This window comes from Rhinolophus ferrumequinum, chromosome 4 (genome assembly GCF_004115265.2).
Source record: "Rhinolophus ferrumequinum isolate MPI-CBG mRhiFer1 chromosome 4, mRhiFer1_v1.p, whole genome shotgun sequence".
NCBI classification, from domain to species: domain Eukaryota; kingdom Metazoa; phylum Chordata; class Mammalia; order Chiroptera; family Rhinolophidae; genus Rhinolophus; species Rhinolophus ferrumequinum.
The window spans coordinates 52,366,512-52,391,334 of record NC_046287.1 but is presented as its reverse complement, the minus strand read 5'-3'; the positions used below and the strand labels follow the sequence as shown (position 1 = coordinate 52,391,334).

General features: G+C 34.7%; 1 protein-coding gene across 3 annotated transcripts in view; it reads right to left on the bottom strand.

Annotated features, from left to right (window-relative positions):
• Positions 1-24,823, bottom strand: part of MYO16 (myosin XVI) — a 550,393-nt gene that overhangs the window by 293,201 nt on the left and 232,369 nt on the right. For all 3 annotated transcript variants that reach the window (XM_033105065.1, XM_033105062.1, XM_033105063.1), the window contains exons 10-11: positions 13,328-13,478; positions 4,439-4,549 (exon numbers count right to left, since the gene is read on the bottom strand). In XM_033105065.1, coding sequence (XP_032960956.1) covers positions 4,439-4,549; positions 13,328-13,478 — 262 coding nt within the window. The remainder of the gene's footprint in view (positions 1-4,438; positions 4,550-13,327; positions 13,479-24,823) is intronic.

The window sequence follows — 24,823 nt, the reverse complement described above, 5'->3', positions numbered from 1 at the left end:
ATACTTAGGTATGTGTGCCCACAAAAAGATATGACAGTTTATAACAGTATTATTTATAATAAACTAAAAGTGAAAAAAACTCAACTATAGAGTCAATAAATAAATTAGGATATATTTACATAGTAGCTTATTGTACAGAAAAAAAAAATGGATAAGTGCTGCGACAAGCAACAGTATAGATGAAGGTCAAAAACATAACAATGAATGAAAGATGACAGTCACAAAAGAGAATATACTGGATGATTATTCCTTTTATATAAAGTAAAAAAAAAAATCAGACAAACCTATTCGATAGTCCTACATGCCTGAAACTTTCATAATAATTAGGATGAATTAGGGAAGGGATTTCTTAGATTCGACTTCTTTACAAAGCTGCTAGTTACATAGATGTTTTTGCCAAATAAAAAGCCATGAATTTTTGAATTAATGAGTTGGGCATTATTCTTGCTATATGTTGTAATTCAATACAACATTTACTTCAAAGGATTGGCCAGTATTTTATAGCCAGGTAGTGGAGAAAAGGAATAAAAGTGAAATAACTGAACTGAAGGGAGACCTCATTAGTTCAGTATATGAAAATTATTCTTAAATTCCAGAGAAGAAAAAATGAAGCTAGAAAGCAGATTGAGGGAGAATTGGGAAACCTGCTAATTAAGAAAGATGAAAATTTTAAAAATAAAATAAAAATATAATACCTCTAAATTGTATTTTACTGAAATACAATTTTTATATTGTTTAATTATTGAAGGAAATTGAGACTGCCTTTGAAAATATATTTTGTGATAAGCAAAAAATAATTTATAAAAATATGATTTGAATATTAAGGACAGTCATAAAGGATGACTTTATATAGGTTTAAGCCACATTTTGAAGAGGCCATTTTGATGAAATTGAACATTTTAAATATACTGTAGAGAAATATTTTTTTTAATTGTAGAAACCTAAACATTTGCTGTACGTCATTTTTCTAATACATTACATTTTCTTAACAGCTTACACATGTCAAGTGTTCAAAAGTGTCTCTTAGATTGAATGGAAAGACATGCAACTATATGGCAGGTACTGCATAGTATAGCGTAACAAACTGCAGATAAGGCTTTAGATAAGTAGGCTGGGGTTGTATTAGCTTGGAAAAATGTGTCTATCTACATAATTTCAAATATGCTGGAAGCGAGAGAGACTTCAATATCTGACACCATGTCAACTTTTGCCTCTTGAGCGATGCTCTTAAAAAGAAAACCTGCTATATCCAACTGGGTCACGTTGAGGGGAATATCAAGTTATTAAGTGGCTGAGATGAGCCAGGCTCCATACTTGGCTAATCAGATGTTATAGGATTTACTTTTATTTTGTGGGGGTATTTTTCTTTATGAATCTCCAAGTTCTATTAGTATGTTTGTAAAGAGAATATTGAGTACATGCTTACTGGCCATCCATGAAGAGATTTTGTTGCACGTTCTGTTCTCTCTGTTACTGTTGACAATAATTATTCAGAAAAATGCAGCGCCTTTACTCTTTGCATTTCCTAGCAAATATCTCATCAGCTGTAATTCACTTTCTGCTTGATGGTTTGAGAACTTCCTTTTGCTACAGACTGTATGGAAACTTCCCAACCTAATATATAAATAGAATGCTATACACTTACTTAAAAGGGCAATTTACAGTTCATTTGGAAAGATCATTTTATATAATAAATCAAATTATAGAAAAAAGAAGGCGAAAATCCTTGTTAAACAATTAGTTCAGCTGAAATCTTTTATCGTGGCTCGGATTGGCCCAGGTGGCAGCAGTGGAAGTCATATTCCATATATATTTTGAAGGTAAGGCTGAGGATACTTACAGTAAAATCAGTGTGATATGGAAGAAAAGCAAGCATCAATACTTTTACCAGGCCCTTTGGCCTAAAAACTAGAAGAAAGGGGAGGCCATTAACTGGACTGGGAGAGGCTATGGGAGGCATGTGTTGGGAGTGTGGGTGTCTAGAACAGATGATAAATTTGAATATTTTAATCTTGAGACATATATTGCAACTAGTGCTTTTATATTTGTGGGAAAGGAACACTTGCTTTTATTTCCAATTCTTCATAGACTGACACTTTTGCAAAATATAATAAGGATTATTAATTCCTGGAAAAATAAAATTGTAAAAGACAAAGACTTACAAAATGCAAAACGTGATTCTTACTAGATTCAACAGATGCAAATTAAACCATCAAATTGCTATAAGTTTCTAAATGCTTACTCTCATTGCAGACTGGTCATAAAAAGTTCACTTACCCAATCGTCAACAGGATACACTTTGAGAATTGCTAATTATTATTCAATCAATAATGTTTGAAATGCTTGTGTATCCATGAGAGGTTAATTCAAATACCATAACTTAGAAAAGTCATCACAAAATTGATCCTAGATGATCTAGCTCTTCAATATTTCAGGTATAAAAAGGAAACCATGTTTCACACAGTGGGGAATTTATATTTTATGTGAACTTTCGCAAAGCAGGGAAATTCTGATTATCCAGATAGACAGCAAAGAATATCTATGAAGATGGTCCATTGTGTAGAAGAATTAGATGAACGGATAGAAAGTATTTGTTATTTAAGATTAAAAAGTGTTAGGCCAGTCCTCTTGGTGAGCAAAACCACCTTGGCTACTATTCTCACTGAGATCAGAGTCTATCCAGTACAGGATTCACGTTCTAATCAAACCATTAATAAGGTATATAATCCTAAGTGTTGATTGAAGCTCTACACAAAGATCCTCCACAGGGAAGTAATCTGGAAAGTCTGGGAAGGTTTACATAAAGACTGAACAACCTTTGAGTGGGAGTTTATAAAGTTAAGTGTTCATGGAGGTAGAAAGAGAACTTTATGGAACGAAAAGTAAGTCAAGGCCCTGATGCAGGAAGGAGGACAACGATCAGTGCCTAAGAGTCATAAACAAAAGTGTGCAGGGGCCGGATACTGATGAGTCTCATAGAAGATTCTAGACTCTGGAATAAGGACTGTGGTCACCCTCCCATGAAAAATGATAAGCTATAGGAAAGTTTAAGGACTGGGAGTTTTGATATTACATTTGTTCTATACAAAAGTTCCTCTAGCTCTTTGTGAGATTAGATTGAAAGGGAGTGAAGTTTTCTCTAGAAAGTTAAGAGGTTGCTAGAGAAGGGATGGCAATGGCTTTGAAGAGGACGGTGGCCACTGAGATGGAGAGAAGTAGATTAAATGGATATTTGGGAGACAAAGACACTTGAAAAGCTTGAAGGAAATAAAGAAATTCAAAACAATTCAAGCAGTAATCTTCTGATAATATAATTACAAACTCAAGAAGAAGAAGAATCAACACAATGATGGGTAAGGCAGGAAAATGGACTACACACAACACACAAATAATGTGGCAGTAACAGACCAAAGTACTTGGGTTGCACCACTTTCCGCCAGTGATTCAACTCCATTAATTTTGACAGAAGCATTTAATTTTAAGTGTATTTACAGTGGCAGGCAATTTATCCAAGCATTAAGGTGCTGCACTGAATTTTCATAGACCAATCAGCACCTGACAATTTATTACTTGCAAGGAAATCTCAGACTTCACATTTACACGAAAATTACTTAATTTCTCAGTAGACTAGGAAAAAATGGGTGTTGCCAAAAAGGGATAGAAGGCATGTGTATAATTAGATTTCTCTATAGACATTCTGATTGAACTGCTCTAATTTGAATATGACAAAATCAAGGAGAGAGAGAGAGAGAGAGAGAGAGAGAGAGAGAGAGAGAGAGAGAGAGAGAGAGAGAGAGAAGAGACTGAGATTTGAAATCACAGTGTCTAAATTGTTACTAGTATTGGAAGAAATAACACATATAAACCAGGATAGAACCACAGCAAATCAATTCTCCACGCTGTTTGTCATCTGAGTCATAATATACTTGTATCCTATTATCAAAGATCCCTGTATAAATTATTTATCAAATACATTTACAAATACACTTTACAAAGACATTCCCTGATAATTTAGAGGAACAATAGTTTATCTTTTCATGCAAATACCGAGGCAGTCCTCTATGCATAATCAACTTTTCCTCTTTAGCTTTCTTTACCAGATCTAGCAGACTAAATTAAAGTAGAGGAAACAAACAGTTTTAACAGTGACATGCAGGTCCTGCTGGCTCTAGCAAGATCTTCCACAGCAAGCAGTACAAGCAAGTTGTCTACTCTCAGGATATTTACTTTCACTTAACACCTCTAAAATTTGGAACTTTGCTGAACTTGCCTTATAACTGAACCAAAAGAAACAACCTGAACTCTAAGAAATCCACCTTAAGCTATCAGCATGACCAGAGCAACAATAAACCCATTATCTGTAATATTTGCAGCACTGAAGGGTGAAAATATGCAGCAAGACAAATGCAGTGCGAGAGGCAATTTCAAGGGCACTTACGTATATCTGATTGTTCCCAAAGCGCTTCTGAATTTCATAAAGCAGGCTGCCATCATTGAGCTCACTGAGTGTTGCTAGGTCATCACTTGGAGCAGGAGGCATTAGTTTGACCTGGGGAAAAGAAAAATAAGTAAGATCAATTCTAATTGCTTTGCAATCATCTTTCTTCACAGTTGGATGTTCCATTTCAATTACATATCAAAAGTTTAAAGACCACATTCGTTTGAAATTGTTATTAAAAGAGGAAATGGTTCACTTGCAAGGAACAAAAAACTGAACAACCACAGAGAAATATATTCAGATGGGAATTTCTGTTCTCTGTCCTCGAGGGTGTACACACCCTTACACACAGACACCCCAGATGTTTCTTTACGTCCTTTAAAGTCATTAAGTCTGTCAAAATCATTTCAGCATGTTGATTCTTCCTAGTCTCTACTTACAATTTAGACAGCTCTGAACTGTGCTGCGTCCTTTCTAAGACAAGCAGCTGAAAAAAGCTCATGTATTTGCAGTGTTTCCATAGCTAAAGCAAAATTTCTCTCATATTACTGTTGGCATGGAAGCAATGTGCCTGGAATTTAGTTTCTGCATACACTTAGGAGGAGGCCAGATTTTAAAAGTAAACTCTAGAATTTTGGCTTGTGATTTTTATTCTGCTCTACATTATTCTTCAGATTAAAGTAGCTGTGAGATTAAGATAATTCTGCCCAAAAATGCTTTCCTATTCTATTTAATATGGAGTGATTGATTTTAAAAGCTAGGGAATAGTAAAAATAAAGAAGAGATGTATTTGGATTATTTAATTAAATGAAAACCTATCCATTACAAGTTAGAAATGGGCAACATTTAATTTTATATACACAAGATATGCTCTGAAAAGTAGACATTTGATATAATAAGACAGCTTTGGTTTTCTTATGTGAAACACGGAGGAGCAAAAGAACAAGAATATTCTTATTAACGCTCCTGTGAGTTCATTGTTGCCCATAGTGAATTTTTAATAACAGTAAGTTTACTTGTATTATTAGCATTTGTGTTTGTATTCTATTAATATATTTGTATTTGCATTTTATATTTGTATTATATATTGAACTATTGGGTATACAATTGCTAAATAATTTAAACTTAAATATTACTGTTTATCAGCTAAATGTTTATAGAGTAAAAAATATTATATATTTTTTTAAACTAAATTTAGGACTTTTTTCCTGATATGAGTAACTATTTCCCAAAATGCAATCTTTCTCATGAGTATATAAATTCAGGTCATTGTTTCCCCAGACTATTTCTGATCCTAATGCATTAATAATAGAAACTTAAATTCTTTACTGGGAATTTCAAACAGTCGGAAAAGTGGTTTTTTAATGTCTTCCAGTTGGAAGGGTGTCATGGCAGTGGGCTCTCGGGCATTTGAGATACAATCATTTGTAGAAGTGGGAAACACAATATTCCAACAGCAGCATGTTTATTCATTAAAAATTAATTTGTAAAATATTCCAGACCTCAGAAATGTCAGGAATAACTTTCCCCGCCCCATAGCATGCACAAATTCAGCTAGAACCTCGAGTTCCTTTTCTCTTTTCTGTAGCATTAAAAATAAGTTTCAAAAATTCCTTTCAGAATTAACCTACAAAGAGCATATAAAATAGTCTTATTAAAACTAGCTATTTAACTTTGGGTTACAGGCATAGCTTTAAGGATTTGATACTGTCAGAAATATTTCCCGAAATAGTTCAAGAACATCCAAAAACTAGTACTTGTTGCTGAGTAGAAATCATAAAACTCCAGCTCTTCTAATATTTTCTGGTCTGTCAAAATCAATTTGGGGATTATGTGATATTAGTTTTTTAACATTGTACTCTTAGTTACACTTTGAAGAATCATAGGCCCACATGGCTGCGGAGACTGATAGCTCCGAGGAGCATGAAAATAAAGCAGTGCTGACCACCTCTGCCTAACCTCTAGGTGAAGTATCTGGTAGGTACTTCTTGACCCACGTAGTGTTTCATTCTGCTTTTTGGCCAGTCATGCTAATTATGGTAAAAATCTTACACACTCATTTGAGATACCCCGCTTTGAAAACTTGAAAAGTCAAGCTCGTTTAAATCTAAGACATCAATTACTTATATTCACCTCAGTGAATGGTGTTTAAATAAATCCCAGTGGTATTATCTGTGAGATCTTGAACATTTTTCTTAACATCATGAAGTCACTTTCTATTCTTTTATAAAATATGATAAATCATAGTATGTGCCTCAGAGTTGGTCATGAGAACTGAACTTATGTGGAGGGTCTGGCATGGTGCCTGCTCTGCAGATAAGTGAGAAATAAGAGGATGCATTGTTACGCAGCTAGTAAAACATCTAGGAAGGGCCATGGACACTAATGGCTGCCATGGGAGATGGGAGGAGGCAGGCAGCTGGAGAGGGCTCTGAGTCGTCCATCTCTGCTGCTCTCAGCAAAGACAGTCAGCTTTCATCTGCTTTAGGAATTCGAGTTCTTGTTCATTTTCTTGGGGGGGGGAAAGGATCTGCTGTGAAACAATCATTTATAAAAGTTTTGATTCATTGATATATTCCAACGTCCTTAATTAATAGATGTAGAACTTAAGGCCCAGAGAAGTCAAATGATTTCTTTAGGGTCACACAGATGATAAATCAGAAGTAGGAGCTGGGATTACAACTATTAGGTAACAGTGGAGGAATTCCACCAGGTAATGAATACATCTAATAAAACATATATGATAATTTGCCTTTTATTCCCTTTGCTCACCTACTCTTTGCCAGGCATTAGGCTGGGGCTTTAGCACAAAGAGGGAAAGGGAATGAGGTCTTTTACTTTAGAATGCTTAAAATCTACTGTGGAAGAAATAAGGACATAAATAAGAAATTCCAAGTATGAAAAGTGCTATGAAAGAAAAATACAGGATGCTCTGAAAAATAAAAATTGCACTTTTGATTAGATGGTCTCAGAAGTCCTCTCTGAGGAAGTCCTATTATAGTTGCAATTGGAAATAACCTAAAAAGGCCATCCTTTGGGGTGTGGGAGCAGATGGGTCCAGGGAGAGGGAAGACGACAGCAAAGGCCCCAAGGTCAGAAAGAGACTGCTCGGTGGAGGCACTAGACGTTGGCTCCTGAGGCTGGAGGGTGGGAGGACATGGTCTGTAGGTCAAGGGGAGGCTATGCTAAATTCCAAGGACTATGGAATGTCACTGAAGGATTGAAGCAAGGGTCTGACATTGTGAAGCAGCTTCACATTGTTAATGTAGTACTCCTGCAGCTTGTGGAGTGAATGGTGCGAATGTTGAGACCAGTTAGCAAGCTCCAAGTAATGGCCTAGCAAAGGGTCTGAGAAGATGGACTGGATATAGATTTATTTAAGGGGAAGAGCACCTACCATCCTCAAATGTGTGGTACTCAATTGCATTTGATGTATTACTTAGGATTAATTTAGACTAGATCAACGGTTTGTTTATATTGATGGACAACTTGACTAGATTTCAGAATCACAGACTGCAATGTTTGCCCTTAGATATACAAGGAATTTAAAAAAATAAGTGGAAACAAGTATGTATTTTCTAGAAATGACAAGACTACTAGCAAAAATCTTTATATGGAGACATAAAAGGGAACTTTCATCAATTTAGAGGTGGATGTAAATGTCTTTTCTTTCAAATGTCTGCAAGCATTTCCCAAAGCATAAAGATTTATACATACAGACATGCATCCTAGAAAACTAATATGCATGTATTTATGTGTGTGTGTGTATACAAAATTAATACACACATATACATATTCATGCATATACATGAGATAAGCCAATAATATGATTGCAATAACTTTGAATAACTTTGAGTAAGGATAAGACAAAAGTCTCCCACAAGTTAGCACACATATCTAAGTCCTGAAGAAATCATAAAAAGAAGAAAAATCAAGAGCAAGCGTTTTTCCTTCAGAAGTAATGATTTACACCAAGATAATAAAATTCCTCTTATAACCACAACTCTAACGAGCTCAATGCAAATTTCTTCATGCGTATTTAGAAAAAGTATGAATAGCACTAACAGAAGTTCCACATTTGTTCTGACAAGCCTGAAAGAGCTATCGCAGACATCTCCTTGGTATCCTTGAGGATTTTCAGATACAGTGGCACAGCTGTTGCATGGGTTAGAGAAAATACTAGAATGACAGTAAAAATGTGAAGACTTCCTTGTCTGTTTGTAGTAATATAGTATGACAAATACAGTATTAGAGTAGATCAAGGAAAGAATTCCTTGAATTTATCGTATCAAAATTCCAAAGTGATTAGGAAGGAAGCTTTGATAATCAATCTTAAGCAAGGTTATCAAAGGGACACATTCTTTATAAAGATTTCAAAAGCATTGTGACAGCTGATAACAAGTAGAAAGAAAAATATGTCTGTGAATAGTTTTATGTTATAACTGTAAACTCAATAGTATGTACTACCAATGTGTACCAAACAATTATAATAGTCAAAAAAGAGATGGGATCAATACGTTAAAAAAAAAAAAATTAACATTCTCTTTAGAATTGACAATTATGGGTCCTCTGAAGACATATAAATATCCATTATACATCTCTCCATACATATTTCCAAAAATAGAGATCTAAAACACAAAATTCAGGATAGAAAGTCAGGGAGAACATAGTAGAAACATTTCCAGAAATGTTTCAAGATCCAAAGGGAATTTAAGTTTTGAAAATATTCTGAATTCACTGATTCCTTGTCTCCACCATTCAATACTGCTTTGAATGCTGTCAACTTTGCTGTTTTGTTTGGTTGGTTGTGACTTTTATCTCCAGGAGGTTAGTGGTATGTATCCGAGATCTACATGTTCAAAGGGCAAGGGATGACTGACAAATGGGCTAAGGGAAACAAGATCTTGGGGAAGGCAGATTAGGTGGAAAGGATGGAGTGTGCATAATAAAGAGATAAGAGGAAATGAGAAAACAACAAGGTGCCTACTTATAGCCATGGCAGGGAAAAGGGTGGTAACCTGACAAAATACTTTATACTGAGCTTCCTAAAGCTGAAACCCGTCACCAAGCATGTTAACTGCTTTTTCCTAGCTTTTGTTATTCTGTTATATGTCTCTAAGTGAAATTTATCAGTTCCTTTCACTTACTATGCCTTTGTTTGGCTGAGGAGTTTTGTGTATGTGAATGTTGGTATAGTATACCACGTTTCCCCGCAAATAAAACCTAGCCGGACAATCAGCTCGAATCCATCTTTTGGAGCAAAACTTAAGTTTCTTTAAGTTGCTTAAGTTTCTTTAGTTTGAGTTTGGTCAGTTTAAACTCAATTTGAAACATGAGTGTTAGTTAAGTGTTGAAAGTACAATAAATTGTTCACAGTGGTATTTTGAGGATCAAGATGACAGAGGTAAAAACATTTTTAAGCTTTAAAATGTTAACCAATATAAATGTCAGGCCATATTTAGGACAGGAACAGGAACCTTCTTATTTTAAAAGCCATCTTGTCTTGCTTTGTACCTTGTACCCACTGGCTTGTGTTTGCCTTAGGCCTGGAGAAGCCGCCTGGAATGTAGAAAACATCTTATCCTGTCTTGCTTTGTACTTTGTTTGTTTCCTAGGGGCTTGTGATCAGTGGGCCTGGGCCGGCCTGGGCAGTCCGGAGGGAGGCCTGGGGGCCAGGGTGTGGAGACTGAGGGCTTGGTCACGCCTGGAAACCTTTTGTTACTAGAGAAAATGCAACGAAAACCCTCTGAAGTATTGAAGGGGGGACAACCTGGTTTACCCCCTCCTATAAACTCCATACCCCTTTTTGCTTGGAGAGGTTATGGTCTTTTCTAGCCTGACCTTCCACAGCTCAAATCACGCCAAATAAATTCTAATAGACCAATTTTGGTCTCCCGTGACTCATTCCTCCGGCCATGCCTGACAATAAAGTATAACTTTGTATTATTATATTCTAAAATAATCCATATTTACACTGAAACAATGAAACCCGGTGGATGTGCTGCATGGATTTACATGAATTAAGAACAGATGAATTAGTGATTAGAGGACTCAAATACTCTGGCAAAACCTAATATACAGTCTACATAAATAATAACAATAAAAGAATGAATACAGTCTATATAAATAACAATAAAATAATGAATACACCTTGTTGAGTTTTTATTCTGTTTTTGGTAAAAAGCTGTTAACTTAATCTTTTGCCATTTTCATAGCATCCCTATGAGGTCAGTACTATGTACCCATTTCACAGATGAAGCTTAGTGAGGTTAAAAAACTTCCAGTCATAGTGTTCCAGTGGCCGACCTGAACCAGAGGAAATCTGTATGACTTCATCATGCTTTCTCTTTACTGCCAGGCTAACACGCCTTAATGGAATAAAAATTTGACCTGAATTTCAAGTTTGAACTAAATTTAAATAAATATATTCTGAAAGGAAAGAAGAGAGAAGGGAAGGAAGAGAGGGGAGAAGAAGGTAGGAAACTAGAAAGAAAATGGAAGAAGAGGGCAGGGCAGCGGAGCGGAGAAATGGGAAGGAGAAATAGAACAAAAAGGGAAAGGAAGGAAGAATGTCTTACCCATTTCCAAGCAACTTAAGACAAATTCTACATTCTCATAGACATTATAATAGCAATTGTTAATTTTGGTGATTATCAGAACCAAAAAAGTTTAAATCAATATTAATTGATTTTATTGAATATTCATTTATACAGTTACCATTTGTTAAGACCTACATTTTATAAAAATCCAAAAGGAAAAATGCTGTATTTTCTGTTTCAATTTAAAAAAAAAAAATTCTAATTTATATATTCCTCTTTAAAAAGTTAATCAGAAATTCATTGTTCTGACAAGCCGTTTCTAAAGGTCTCCTGGAATGTGAATGTATAATCCAGTCCGGATTCTTCCTTTGTTCTTCCTCTGGAGAGAACTGCCAGGGAAGCTCATGGCCAAGAATGTATGACTGTGTGATGGATAACAGCGGGAGATACGGGAAAATATTACATAGATAATATATGAACATAAGACCTGAATAAGCCATTCCTTCTTTAATACCAAATAAAAAGAATATGAATACAACTGCCTTTAATGTCTAGGATACAATAATAAAGAGCTTATATTAAAAAAAGAAAAATCATTCTATTTTTAATTGTAAAGGATTTTACGTATAAAAGGATCATACTTGACATTATGTTGTGGATGTTCTCTCATTTTGTTTAAGATTTTATTTTTTTTAGAGCAGTTTTAGATTCACAACAAAAGTGAGAGGAAGGTATGGTGATTTCCCATATACCCCAGGCCCTACACACACAGCCCACCCCATTATCAACATCCCCACCAAAATGGAACTTTAGCTACAGTTGATGAACCCAAATTGACACATCATTGTCACCCACGCTCCATAGTTTACATTAGGGTTCACTGTTGGTGTTGGACAGTCTATGGTTTTAACAAATGTATAACAACATGTATCCACCACTACAGTATCATATACATTAACTTCAAGGCCCTAAATAGTCTCCGTGCTCCACCTATTTGTCCCTTCCCCACCCAAATTCTGGCTACCACTGATATTTTTAGTGTCTTCGTAGTTTTGCCTTTTCCTGAATGTCAAATAGTGGAATCATAGTATATGTAGCCTTTCCAGATTGGCTTCTTCCACTTAGTAATAATGCATTTAAGTTTACAGAAAGTTCATAGGATTCTTAAGAAAGTCAAGAAAAAACTTTGCCTTAAATTTACCTAACATTCAATTTGCCTACTGCTATGGACAGTATTGTGTCCCCCACAATTCATATGTTGGGACTCCAACTAACAATGTCACTGTACTTGGAGATAGGACTTTCAGGAAGTAATAAAAATTAAATTAAATCATAGGGTGGTATCCTGATCCCATGGGGTTGGTGTCCATATAAGAGATACCAGAGAGTTGGTTCTCTCTCCTTATCTCCACCATATGAGGACGAGTGAGAAAGCAGCCACCTGCAAGCCAGGAAGAGGGCCTGAATTAATTCAGAAACTGAATTAGCCAGCACCTTGACCTTGGACTTCCAGTCTCTATAACTGTGAGAAACAAATTTCTGTTGCTTGAGCCACCTAACTTGTGGTATTTTGTTATGGTAGCCTGAGCAGACAAATATATTTCCTAAAATTTAAAAGTATTTCAAATGTTTTGCTATCTGCTTTAATTATTTTAAAATAAAAATCAATGAAATAAAAAAAAAATTTTGAAGAGTCTTTAGAAAAATCTAGTTAAAATATCTTTAAAATATTCAAAATTAGATACACCGAAACAAGACATTTCAAGGGTTAGTCTAATTTATAAAATTACTCTGCCATGTATAAAATACAGCACACATAAAAATCATTTATTTCTATGGAAATGATCACATAAAATACATTAAATTCTGTAACTCCAAAGTGATCTCCTACAACTTGTGCACTGAGATGCATACGCACATATACACATAAACACATACACAATACACAATCTCAGTTACTTTTAAGGATAAATGACTCACTGATTGGTTTGTCTTTCTTCTTGTTGTGGAAAATATTGGGGTATTTGAAAGAAATAAAAAATAGAGTCTACATAATAATAAAAATGATGTCTAAAGATAGAACTGGAAATATTTGGGAATTAACATATTGGCTGTGCTTACATTCCTGATATATAAGTCAAGACCATAAAATTCAAATCCTTGTAAAACACAATAATAGTTATGTATGTTAATGGTCAGTAAAACACCATAATAATTTATCAATGGAAATTTTAAACAAAATACTAATTTATGCTTTCATTAAATTTTCTTTGACAGAAAATTAGTAGGTATCTGTTCTTGGACATAACAGGACACAATACTAGCAGATATTCAGTAATGGTGTAATTACCTGCTCGGGTTGGGTGGGGCCATTCACAGTGGCATTTTCAGGAGTGCTCTCCTGAGCTTGTCTCTTGCATAGACCTTTTGTTGCATCTTTGAACATAATGTCTTTTTCCAACAAACTGTCTTGCTTGGCAATTGGCAACACCAGGGGACTCCTACAGGAAATAATCAATACTACAATTAGTTTTCTTCTTACATGGTCATATCAATCATAAATTATCACAACAGGACATCTCGACTACGGAAAGTTGTTTTATTCAGATAAAAAAGTTTCTCAATAGTGCATGAAGAACAAAAGGAAAATCCGTAAACCTTTCTTAGCTCTGAATTTCATTCAATTTCACATATAAAAGAAAAAATATTCAACTTGAGAATATGTTTCCAAATGTATATATGACTGTAATAGACAAATCAACAAGCAATTTAAAAGCTAAGGGTGAAATGCATGACTGAACTAAGCAGATATTTAAATGTGAAAATTAATCACAAACAAGTGAAGTCAAAATTATACAACTAATTAAAATATTGTACATATAGGATTTAAAATATGTTATAGCATTATGGGCAATATTTAGAGTTTGCAATTAAATAAAAATAGGGCAATAACAGAGAAATGACATGCATAAGATTGCAATATAACAAGAGAGTAAGTTTCATTATTTTCACCCAGCTCTATCAAGGCAAAAATAAACAAGAGCTACTTCATGTTTTTGTTTTCCAATAGACTTCATTGCCAAAAGAAGGCCATTATTTTGTAATGTTCATAAAAAATAAATACAATGTAAATGTTCAATTTTTATTATAACATTTTATACTAAGATTTTAAAATATATTTTCTGAACTATTATCATGCAAGCAGAAATACTTACATACTTAATCAAGTGCATTATATATAATTATTTCATGTAGTCTACAATAGTAGTTGTGATTCTAATTGAAATTCAATGCACTCTTTTAGCTTTTTTAAAACTCAAATTTCTCAGTTATATTTACATATAGTAACCTTCACCCTTTGAAGTTCAAGAGTTTTGACACATATATGTATGTATATTTAGTGGTGTCACCAACAAAACCAGTAATATATATAGATTTGATCACTCTCAACTGTCTCTTTGAACCCACCCTCTGGAGTTAAGTATCTCCCCTAACCTCCCAATCATTGCAACCACTAATGAGTATTTCTTTCACTACAGATTTGCCTTTTCTAAAATGCCCTATGAAAGGGATCAGAGAGTATGTAGCCTTTTGTGTCTGGTTTCTTTTACTTAATATAATGTTTTCAAGACTCATCCATGCTGCTGCATACATTAACAGTTGTGTTTTTTATTGCAGAGTAGTATTCTACTGTAGAATATAGTACTACACTTTGGCTCTCCATTCACCAAAGATCTGGGTTGTGTTCAGTTTTTGTCAATTCTGAATGGAGCTTCTGTACACAGTCATGTACAGGTATTTGTGCAGACATATGCTTTCATTTATCTTGGTTAAATATTTACAAGAAACGTCAAACTGTTTTCAAAGTGGCTGTACAATTTGGTTCTTCCCCCAGCAATGCATTGGAGTTCTACTTATTTCACATCCTTGCCAATACTGGTTGGGTTTTTTTGTTTTGTTTTGTTTTTGTTGTTTTTATCCATTCTAGTAAGTGGTAGTGGCTTCTCACTGTGGTTTTAATTTGCATTTCAAATGTACTTATTTAATACAAGTATCTCTTCTTTGGAAAAGTATGAGTTCAAATATTTTGACTATCTTTTACTGAGTTATTGTTTGTAAGACTACTGAGTTTACGTATTATGGATTAAAGTCCTTTATCATACATACACTTGGCAAGTATTTCCTCTCTGTCTGTGTCTTCTCTTCATTTTTTTAACAGTATTTCAAAAAACATTTTTTCCCCCTTAACAGGTTGTGCTTCTTACGTCTTACCTAAGAATTCTTCTCCAAACCAAGGTCAACAAGGTTTTCTCCTAGATTTTCTTTCAGAAATGTTACAGTTTTATGCTTTATATTTAGTTCTATTATCCATTATGAGTGGCTTTTTGTATATGGTGCTATATATATAAGCCGAGGTTCATTATTTTTTCACATGGCTGTCCAAATGTTCCAGCATCATTTCTGAAAAGAACATATTTCCCCAAACAATACCTGAACACCTTTGTTAAAAATCAATTGACTATATGTGAATGGGTCTATTTTAGGACACTCCATCATGCTTCATTTATATAATAGTCTATTCTTACACTAATACTATACTGTCTTGATTAATTGTACCTTTACTGTAAGGCCTGCCTGAAATCAGGTAATGTGGGTCATCCAATTTTGTTTTCTTTCTCGAAACTGTTTTGACTATTTGAGATTATTAGCATTTTCACATAAATTTTAGAATCTATTTGTCAATTTTTACATGTCTGTTGGGATTTTGATTAATATTTTATTCAATTGATAAATCAACTTGGGAAGGATTTACATATTCACAATGTTGAATTGTGTATATAATTGGATATAAGCACAGTCTATTTCTCCATTTATTTTGATCTTCACTAATTTATTAGTATTTTGTAGTTTTTGGCATTAAAATCTTACACATTATTTGTTAGAATTATTCTGACGGATTCCATGTTTTTATGCCTTTATAAATGTATTTTTAAATTTCAATTTCCAGTTGCTGATTCTTAGTATATATAAATGCAAACAATTTTGTATCTTAACCTTGACAAGGGAGGAAGAGAGTAATTTGAAGGGCTTTTCTCAGTAACCACAGTGTCTCACTGTTTTGCAGCCCATCTCTATGGCCTATCTTCCAACGCTAACATAGGAAAGTGTGAACAGTAAAGACAGACTAGTAAATGAGTGCATTCGGGCCAGGCCCAAGGGAATAGGAAGGATAGCTAAAGAACATTTTACAGAAATGTGTGATCAGTTTTACTCCTTTTGAACTCTGGATGATGATGTTTTACAGTATTTTAGTCAATGAAGACATTTTCAAATAGGTATGGAGGGAGGGACATATATTTAAAACAGGCAGCAAGGTATAATATAGCTGTAACAAGCATGCATTTTTGAGTCAGAAAAACTATAAAGTTTGATACCTGGCTCTGCCACCTTTGGGAAGTTATACAAGCATTTTGTAAAACCAATCAGTAAAAAAGGCCTGTCTGAGGGATTACTAACATAATGCACATAAAGGGATTAGCACATGGACTATGGTAATAAGCAGGCAATAAAATTAGCTGTTATTTGTCCAGAACTGTGAAGTATCTGGGGTTTTACTCTGCGTACAAGCTCTAACGGGTGAGTTTCTTACTGTTTCATGAATGGGTGCAGAAGACAAGAGATTCTGGATCAGAGACAGAGAACTTGATTATTCGCGGAAACAGTCTCCAAAGCTTCATGTTTGCACCAGTTCTCCTGGACCCTCTGTCCCATGAGGAGGAGGAGGAGGCACCTAAATGGATGCCTACACATGCAGTGTGTGTGTCATAGGAGAGGAATTTGACAAGAGCCAGGTACCACTTGAGGAAGCATCAAACATTCTAACAAGCAGCAGACAAGCCAGGACCCCTCTTTTAGGAGTGAGTGCTGTGGTCTCCTTGAGCTATGTATGCCTTGTTTCCTTGTAGCCATTGTATGCCTTGCAGTCTGACAAACTGAGCTAGAAAGTAGAAGTACTCAAACCCGTGGCAGGTGTCCCTTCCAAGAGTACAGTTATAAATTTAAAAAATTCACTATAAATATGGAATGCTTATAATGCTCATAAAAAGGTCATGTCCAGCTCTGCTTGAATACCATCAAGTGATAAGATATCCATAACTCTCAAAGAAACCTTATTTCTTCCATGGGCAACTTTGGAAGAATGTCTGTCTGTTCTAACTTGTATTTATTATTCCCAGAGCTCCCAAGAGTGTACGCTATGCTTCTTTGACACGAGAACCCTTCAGATATTTGAAGACAGTTGTGGTTTCCCTATATTTTCTACAATTTGAGTGAACCACTTACAAACCATTTTAATAATTATATGTATTTAATAGTCTGTTCTAAGTACTCTACACATATTAACTCTACATTTGACAACAACATTAGGAGGTATGTGTTATTTTTCTGCTTACTCTATAGATGAGTAAACTGAGGGCCAGAGAAGATCAGAAATTGACCTAGACACATAGCAGGCAGTAGAAGAGCTAGGATTTGAGCTCCAGAGCTTGTGTTTTTAACCACCATGTCATACTGTCTACATCTAAATTCCACCCTCACATAAATCAAAATGTTTCTTTACTTATCTCCCTTGATATCCACTCATCTCCTTTTTCTGGAGACTGAAAAAAAAATAAAGAGAGGTTTTCCATATACCAAATCTTCTGAGTAAAAAGCTAACAATAAAGTAGTGGTCAGGTATAAACTAGGAAGATCGTTTATAAAATACATAAATTACCAATTATAAAATATTTATAAAAAGAAGAAATAATGAGCTTACTAAAATAGTTGAAATATTCCTTTCATATCTCAAATCTTATCACAGTGCTAATAGCAGGCTCCTTGAGAGCTACAGTTAGAAAGAAGATTGGTCCAGGAATATACAGACTTCATTCTAAATCAGTTTGTACCTAAAGTTGACTGCTGCCTGACCTTGTAAAGCCTTCAAAATGTCTGGGCCACAGTTTCACCTTTATCAAATGCAGGAATTAGACTAGGTAATATCTAAGTGTGTATAAAGCCCTATGATACTAATGCATAATCTCTCTTCATATAATTTTTACCTGCATCTTTAAAAAATTATTTACACACTCAATAATATCATAGGTTATATACTCTAGGATCTTTTAGGTTGGTGCAAAAGTAATTGAGGCTTAAAGGTTAAAAAAAAATTGCAAAATCCGCCATTACTTTTGCACCAACTTAATATTATTAACAATAATTACAAATAGCTGGTTACAAATACTCTTATTCATATAAGAAAAAATGACTCTAAATAATATAATTTAATTTAGTGGCAACATATTAATTAGTCATGCACATATTTTCAACAAGAAAAATGCAAAACATGTGCCTAGGCTGATGGCATGTGATAATGTTTTAAACATCTATGGAACAATTTTTCTTTAGGTCTCTACGTATTTCATTTTTTAAATGAAATGCATTTTATCCATAATCATTGTGATTAACAACAGAATTCACACCAGTTAATTTTTATAGATTCAAATGTTCACTAATTATCCATTTGTGGAATATAAATATGTATTAAAAAGCTCTTCTTTTAGAAAAAGGAATACTTTTAAGTAATCATTGGTATACATTTTAATAGTTATTAAATGTTTATTAATCATGGTAAAATATTTACAAGGTGTATTTCTAAAAAATAAGATGCAATTGCATCTATAGAGCAAGAACTCAAGTTAATAATGAAGAAACATAAAGGATAAGAAGAAACATGCCAATTAATAGTAGTTTCATCAAAAAGGTAGACTAATGATGAAAACGGATTTAAAGTTCCCTTCATTTCAACTAAATATTGTCTTCTCCCCAGCCCTGGACCCCTCCGATCTCCCTTTTCCTTGAGCAATTATTTTAGAGAACTTTTCAGTTGTAAATTCTTTCTCTGCCCCTTTGAGATAAAACTCTTCTACAACCCAGCAATGTCTTTCTCAAGGACTTGTGAACCATCAGCTGAAATGTAATCATAGAAAAGATGCAGCCATTGTCTCCCAGTCTCTATGAGGATAGGAGCCTAACTTCCATAAGTGCCAATTAGCAGAAAAGGATGGCCTAATCCCATTAACCAAAGTTCCAGATGACATCCCCCAACACTTTTCCACTAACTCACTTCAGCACTGAAAAGCTCTCTCGCCTTGGTGTATGGAGTTGAGTTCAATATCATTCCTCTCTTGCAATACTCTTGAATAACGTCTTTCTTGTGTTTTTAACTTCTCTGGTGCAATGTTTCTTTGAGACTAATGAGTGCTTTTTGTTTTGTTTTGTTTTGTAATATTATTTTGATTACAAAAAAGGAATTATTAGGAAAATAAATTTATCAGTGAGAAACAGAAAACACAGGATTGAAACAGCATAGTTTTTTTTAAAAGAATTATGACAGACTCCATAAACATAAAGAAAAGGAAATAGCTATCATGCAGGAGAGATAGTTCAACCTGACTGTGGAAAAAAACTACATGGGACTATACCAGCAACCAATTTCTGAACTCTACTGGATTTATTCAAGATTTACTTATTTCTACAAACATAAAAAGCATTTCAAGCAGAGCAAATGTGCCTGTAGGAACTGAGATTTTATTCTGAAAATGGAAAGAGGAACATAATAAAATAAAACTAACAAAGGCGACAATTATTGCCCATTACATGTAAAGCAATTTTAGAAAACCATAGAGAATAAAATTGACTATATTGAGATATATTAGGCCAATAAAGAAAAAAATCTAATAGAAACAAATGTGATGAAAAGGCATATGTGACTCAGTTATTTCAGTGGTTAAAGTAATGGACTGAATAGATATTCTCAAATTTAATCCTTGGAATATAGCTACATAAAGTATTTATTATAGGGAATTTGGGATTTTCTGCATCTATAAAATAAGATAATGATCCAAAGACTAACATTGAATGAAATTGTTCCTGGAGAGTTTTAAATTAATTGTTTTCTTTGGTTCCCCTCAAAATGACTTTAGTTTTTACAAGAAAATAATTTTACAATTTATAAAACCATTTTGGTAAAATATAGCTTGTACACAAAGTGTAAAATACAAATAAAAAATTAAACGTGTGACTTGTGGTTGGGTTAAAAATTATATTGTTTTTTTGACATCTCATATTCATCTTAGAGTTCTCGAAAGATCTGCAAAGAATTTATTTTTAATCTCTAAAATAAGATGAATCCAGCAGCTCCATACATATATGAAGGGAGTTTCTGAAGATGACAAGTGTTCATTTGCTAGCAGTGACTCTCTAGCAAATATTTATTTTGCTGAATAGGTATTTAATATTTGCCAGTTATATGAAACATTATCATTCACTAAGTGTGATACTTTAAGCCAATCAGTAAAGTCTGAGGTAACTAAAATGGCTTTATGTAGATGAAGCTTCCATAATAAGATTTCACTTCAAATATCATTCCTGCTCAAAAGGGGAAGTCTCTAAGACACAGTTTACTTTTTTAAGGACAAGTGTCAATATTTTGAAATGGACTTACAGACTATTTCTTTTACACTTGAAGCTAGTACAAATGAAGAATGTTTCTGATCACTGAAAATGTTTATTAAACAGTAATAAAGTTCAACATACAAAAACAAGGATTCTGGTGCAAGTGTTTTGTATGTTTATACGTCAATGCTTATTTTCATGAATTCCTCTGGACAACATACTTATAAAATCCAGACTGCTCACTGCCAGCCACAGCTGCCCCAACATCTACGACAATGGCACAAGAGCTTGCAAATGAAATAAAGACTCTGAAGAATCTAGAACTGGGGGTCTGGTCAAACTTCATCTCAGGTGATGCTATTTTACTGCAGAATGGTTGCTGAAACTGTGCTGATTTTGAAAATGCTTGAGTCATTCAGGGTCAGCAGTAAATTTTCAAGAACAACTGCCTTACAGGTGTAACCAGAGATGTACGTAGTGTTCAACCAGCAGGAGTAAGGACATTGATGGCTTTAGCACAATTACATCTAAGGGTCCTAGAGTAAAGTGCACTTTTCAGTGTTTATCTGAGTGTCCTGGTCCAAATTACGAGGAGGCATTTCCACAATGACTGTCCCCATGTACAGTGTTGAAGCATAGGTCAAAAGCTACCTCTCTCATATGTAATACTTTTTTAGATCTGCATGCCAAGATTGTGTACACCATGAGGCTATGAAGATGCTCAGACCATCTTCCTGAGCTTATTCCTACCTCAGGCTGGAGAGCGTGAACAAAGAATCCAAAAACTTGGGTTCTAATGGCAGTTGTCACTGACTAGTTATACCCTTTAGTCTGTCACCCCACTGAGCTTCTGTCTCTGTGAGCAAAATATGGATGATGATGGTATCTATCCTAAGTCATGGAGTTTAAATGAGAATTAATGGAAATGATTATTGAAATTACTTCAGTATGCAAACCATACTGAGTTTCAATTGAGCAAGAAAGGCCACAGGAGAAATCACTGCGTAGCCGTAAGCAGGCTTGCTTTTGAATGAATTCAACAAGTTAGGCCTGTTTATAAAATGGGACACCTTCAAGGGCTTCCACAAAACCTACCTAAGCCTATTGAGAATATCAGGTTTTACTGAGGTCCAGAAGAGCATATTGCATACCTCATTTTGTTCCACTCAAAAATCCCCACAGGCTATTTCTCCTCGTCGATGGCTACTTGGCTAAAGCCAGCCTGAGTTGCCCCCGGAGCCATCCCGTCCCTTGCCCGTGGCCTCAGCCCTGCTCAGTTCTGCCTCCTCTTAGACTTCCTGGCCCCATGCAGAGCAGCTTCTTCTCGCCATCCTGAGTTCCAGAGGACTCAGAAGCACGAGAGACCCAGCCTCAAGCAACCTAATCAAAGAGTTCACCCAACCAAAGCTGGTCTTCTCTGAAATTGGATTTTCTTTCCAACTGCCGAGAATATAAGATTTTCTCCATATGGTCATAATCAGTTTTAAAGCACCCGAGCTGAAGGCTTAATTCTGTTGTCTCAGCTTATAGCTAGAAGGCTTTTGTTCTTTAGATGATTTTGCAGATGAATAAAGAACATCTGTTTTTTGTGTTTTTTGTCTTTTTGTCATTTCTCAAGCACTTATGTAGTATGACAATGAGCCAGTTATTGCTCTAAGCACTTAATACATGGTAACTCAGTTATTCATCAAGAACAACCCCATGAGACAGGCCTCATCAATCACCCCCATCATCATCATCATCCTTGTCGTCATGACCACCCTGTGGCGTGTACTGCAGTGCAATTCTAAGGCTGACCACTTACAGTCAGCACCAACCCCACAGGTTAGAGGCACAATCTTCTACACGAGGCTGCCCCCACTTCAGATGCCACCATAGGTTTGGGAGTCTCTGAGCCACCCACACTTCTGTCCAACTAGCTACAAATTCAGGGCTCCCATAACCCCTCTCGAGTTAGATCATTCATTAGAACAACTCACAGAATTGAGGAAAACCCTGTATTTGCTACTATTGCACTTTTATTATAGAGGACATAAATCAGGACCAGCCAAACAAATAGATACACACGGTGAGGTCTGGGAGGGTCCTGAATGCAGTGTTGTTTTGAGGATGAAATGAAGTTAATCATGTAAACTTTGCAAAAGTCCTGACCTTGTAACTGCCCCCAAAAAAGATTTTATTGTTGTTATTATAAGTATCTTATGACTAATAAATGGAAACCCACAATTGTTTAGTAAACTACTCTACTCAACTTAGGCATTATGCAGCATCTTTGGGGGTTCTAACTCAAGGACTCCCTGAAATAGAATATTAGAAACAAAAATTGGCACATATCAAAACTTCCCAGTGATTAAAAACCCTAGGAGAGCACCTCCATGTTCAAACAGCAAACGGCATATTTAGCAGCAGCTGGTTCATTAGCAGCAGTGACAGTAAATGAGGCAGTCAGATATATCAAAGGATGGAAAAGACAGCACAGAGGAGGCACCCCGTCAGCAGGCAAGAGTTCAGTAGAGAATAGCAGTCATGTAGGAGAAGAGTTGTTGCCCACTTAAAGCAGAGAGTGGAAGCCTAAAAGCTTTACAGATAGAGAATGTTATAATTGGAAGGACCTTTGGAGTTCAATCTAACCTGCTCATTTTGAGACATGAACTTGAAAGTCAGACAACTAATAAAGACCATAATAAAGTTCATTGCATAGAAGATATCTTAGAAAACATGAAATATGGGATAACCCAATAATGTATGTATTTCCTGTTGAATAAGTACTGAAACAAAGAAAGGCATTTACTACTAACAGGGCATAGTGGAAGTGACATTCTTATCCTGACTACATCACGATTTATCACAGAAAATGTTCACAGAAAAGTGAATATAAATTGACAGTGAAAAGGACATTTGACTTGTATGCTACAATATTAGAAAGAGTAAACCACATAATTCTTTCTTAAAATTTTAGCAAAATTCAGGAAAATGTAAAAAATAATAATAATAAAAAGACAAGTCTACTTTGTTATGCAAAGCAATAGGAAGTTGGGGTTAAAGCTGATGAAGAAAGATGGCCAAACATAATTCAGATGAGGTAATACATGGTAAGTCTTCAGAATGAGGGCTAGAGATAAAAAGTGGGGAAGGAAGGATTTATTGAAGAAAAATGATAGATTATACACAGAAGAGCAAAAGGCTTCTTAAGTTCTTCCTATTTTTATACTTCTCATACCAACGAATATGCACTGTTCTTTTTGAGCAAATTAATGAAATTAAAGGAGCAGTGAGCGTCAGCAGAATGCTTGCTCTTGACTGAAGCAGAGAAAAATTGCCCAGTATTTCAATCTCTAGTTGCTTTTTCCCCTTCTTCCTAGATTTTTGTTTTGTTCTCTTTTAATTTCTTCTTCATCTCTCTAAAGATAAGAGACTTGTTGAAACAGGTGAAGACCAGGCTTCATATCTAAAATTCAGGTATTAAGCAATTCAAGAATACACTTGACTTAAATGAGTGAAACTTGGATTTTCACAGAAAGATAGCATTTATTCACATAGAGCAAAAGGCAGGGAATAGAGCAAAAGGAAGAGTTTGCAGAAAATTGCAGTAATGTTCAGAAGAGGAGAGAGACAGAAGACACAAACCCTCTCCAAACATCCTGTCTAAACCACAGACCCTCAAATAACTGGTTTGTGAAGAAATGTTGCTTTGTAAGTGACATAGGAGAGATTTTTAAAAGAAATTCATTTATATTTCCTGTTAATCATGTAAATTTTCGACTCACTTAATCTATGTTCTCTATCAAATGAATGGCATGTTGAAAAAAATGTTCCAACACTTTTCAGTAAATTTGTTGCCCAAATAAATCACTATTGTGATATCAAAATACACTAAAATCAACAAGTATTATTTTTTTCTCAACAATACACATATTTATTAGTTTTAGAGAATGTTTTGACCTTTATGATGTTTGTAAGTCTGTTTATGGACAAATCTTAAATGCCCATATTTTTCCTTCTCATACTAAAACAAGGCCCAAAAGAATAGATTATAGAAAGTAAACTTTTCTGCATGAAAACATAATACCTAGTTGTCATTTCATCATATCTATTTGCTCCTTGTTCACATTTATTTATAACATTATAAAGACAATGAGAAAAAGGTATGGTGAATTTGATCACAACCTAAGACATCCAATTCCACATATAGAAGACTATATTCTTGAGAATAAAAACAAGTTTATATGAGTAATAAAATTTAGAAGATGTATATAAAAAAATAGACAATGAAAACCAGATAAAATGTGTCAACATAATGAATTATAAAAGAAAATTTACAAATGTACTTTGCTGTTTTCCTTAAACTAAT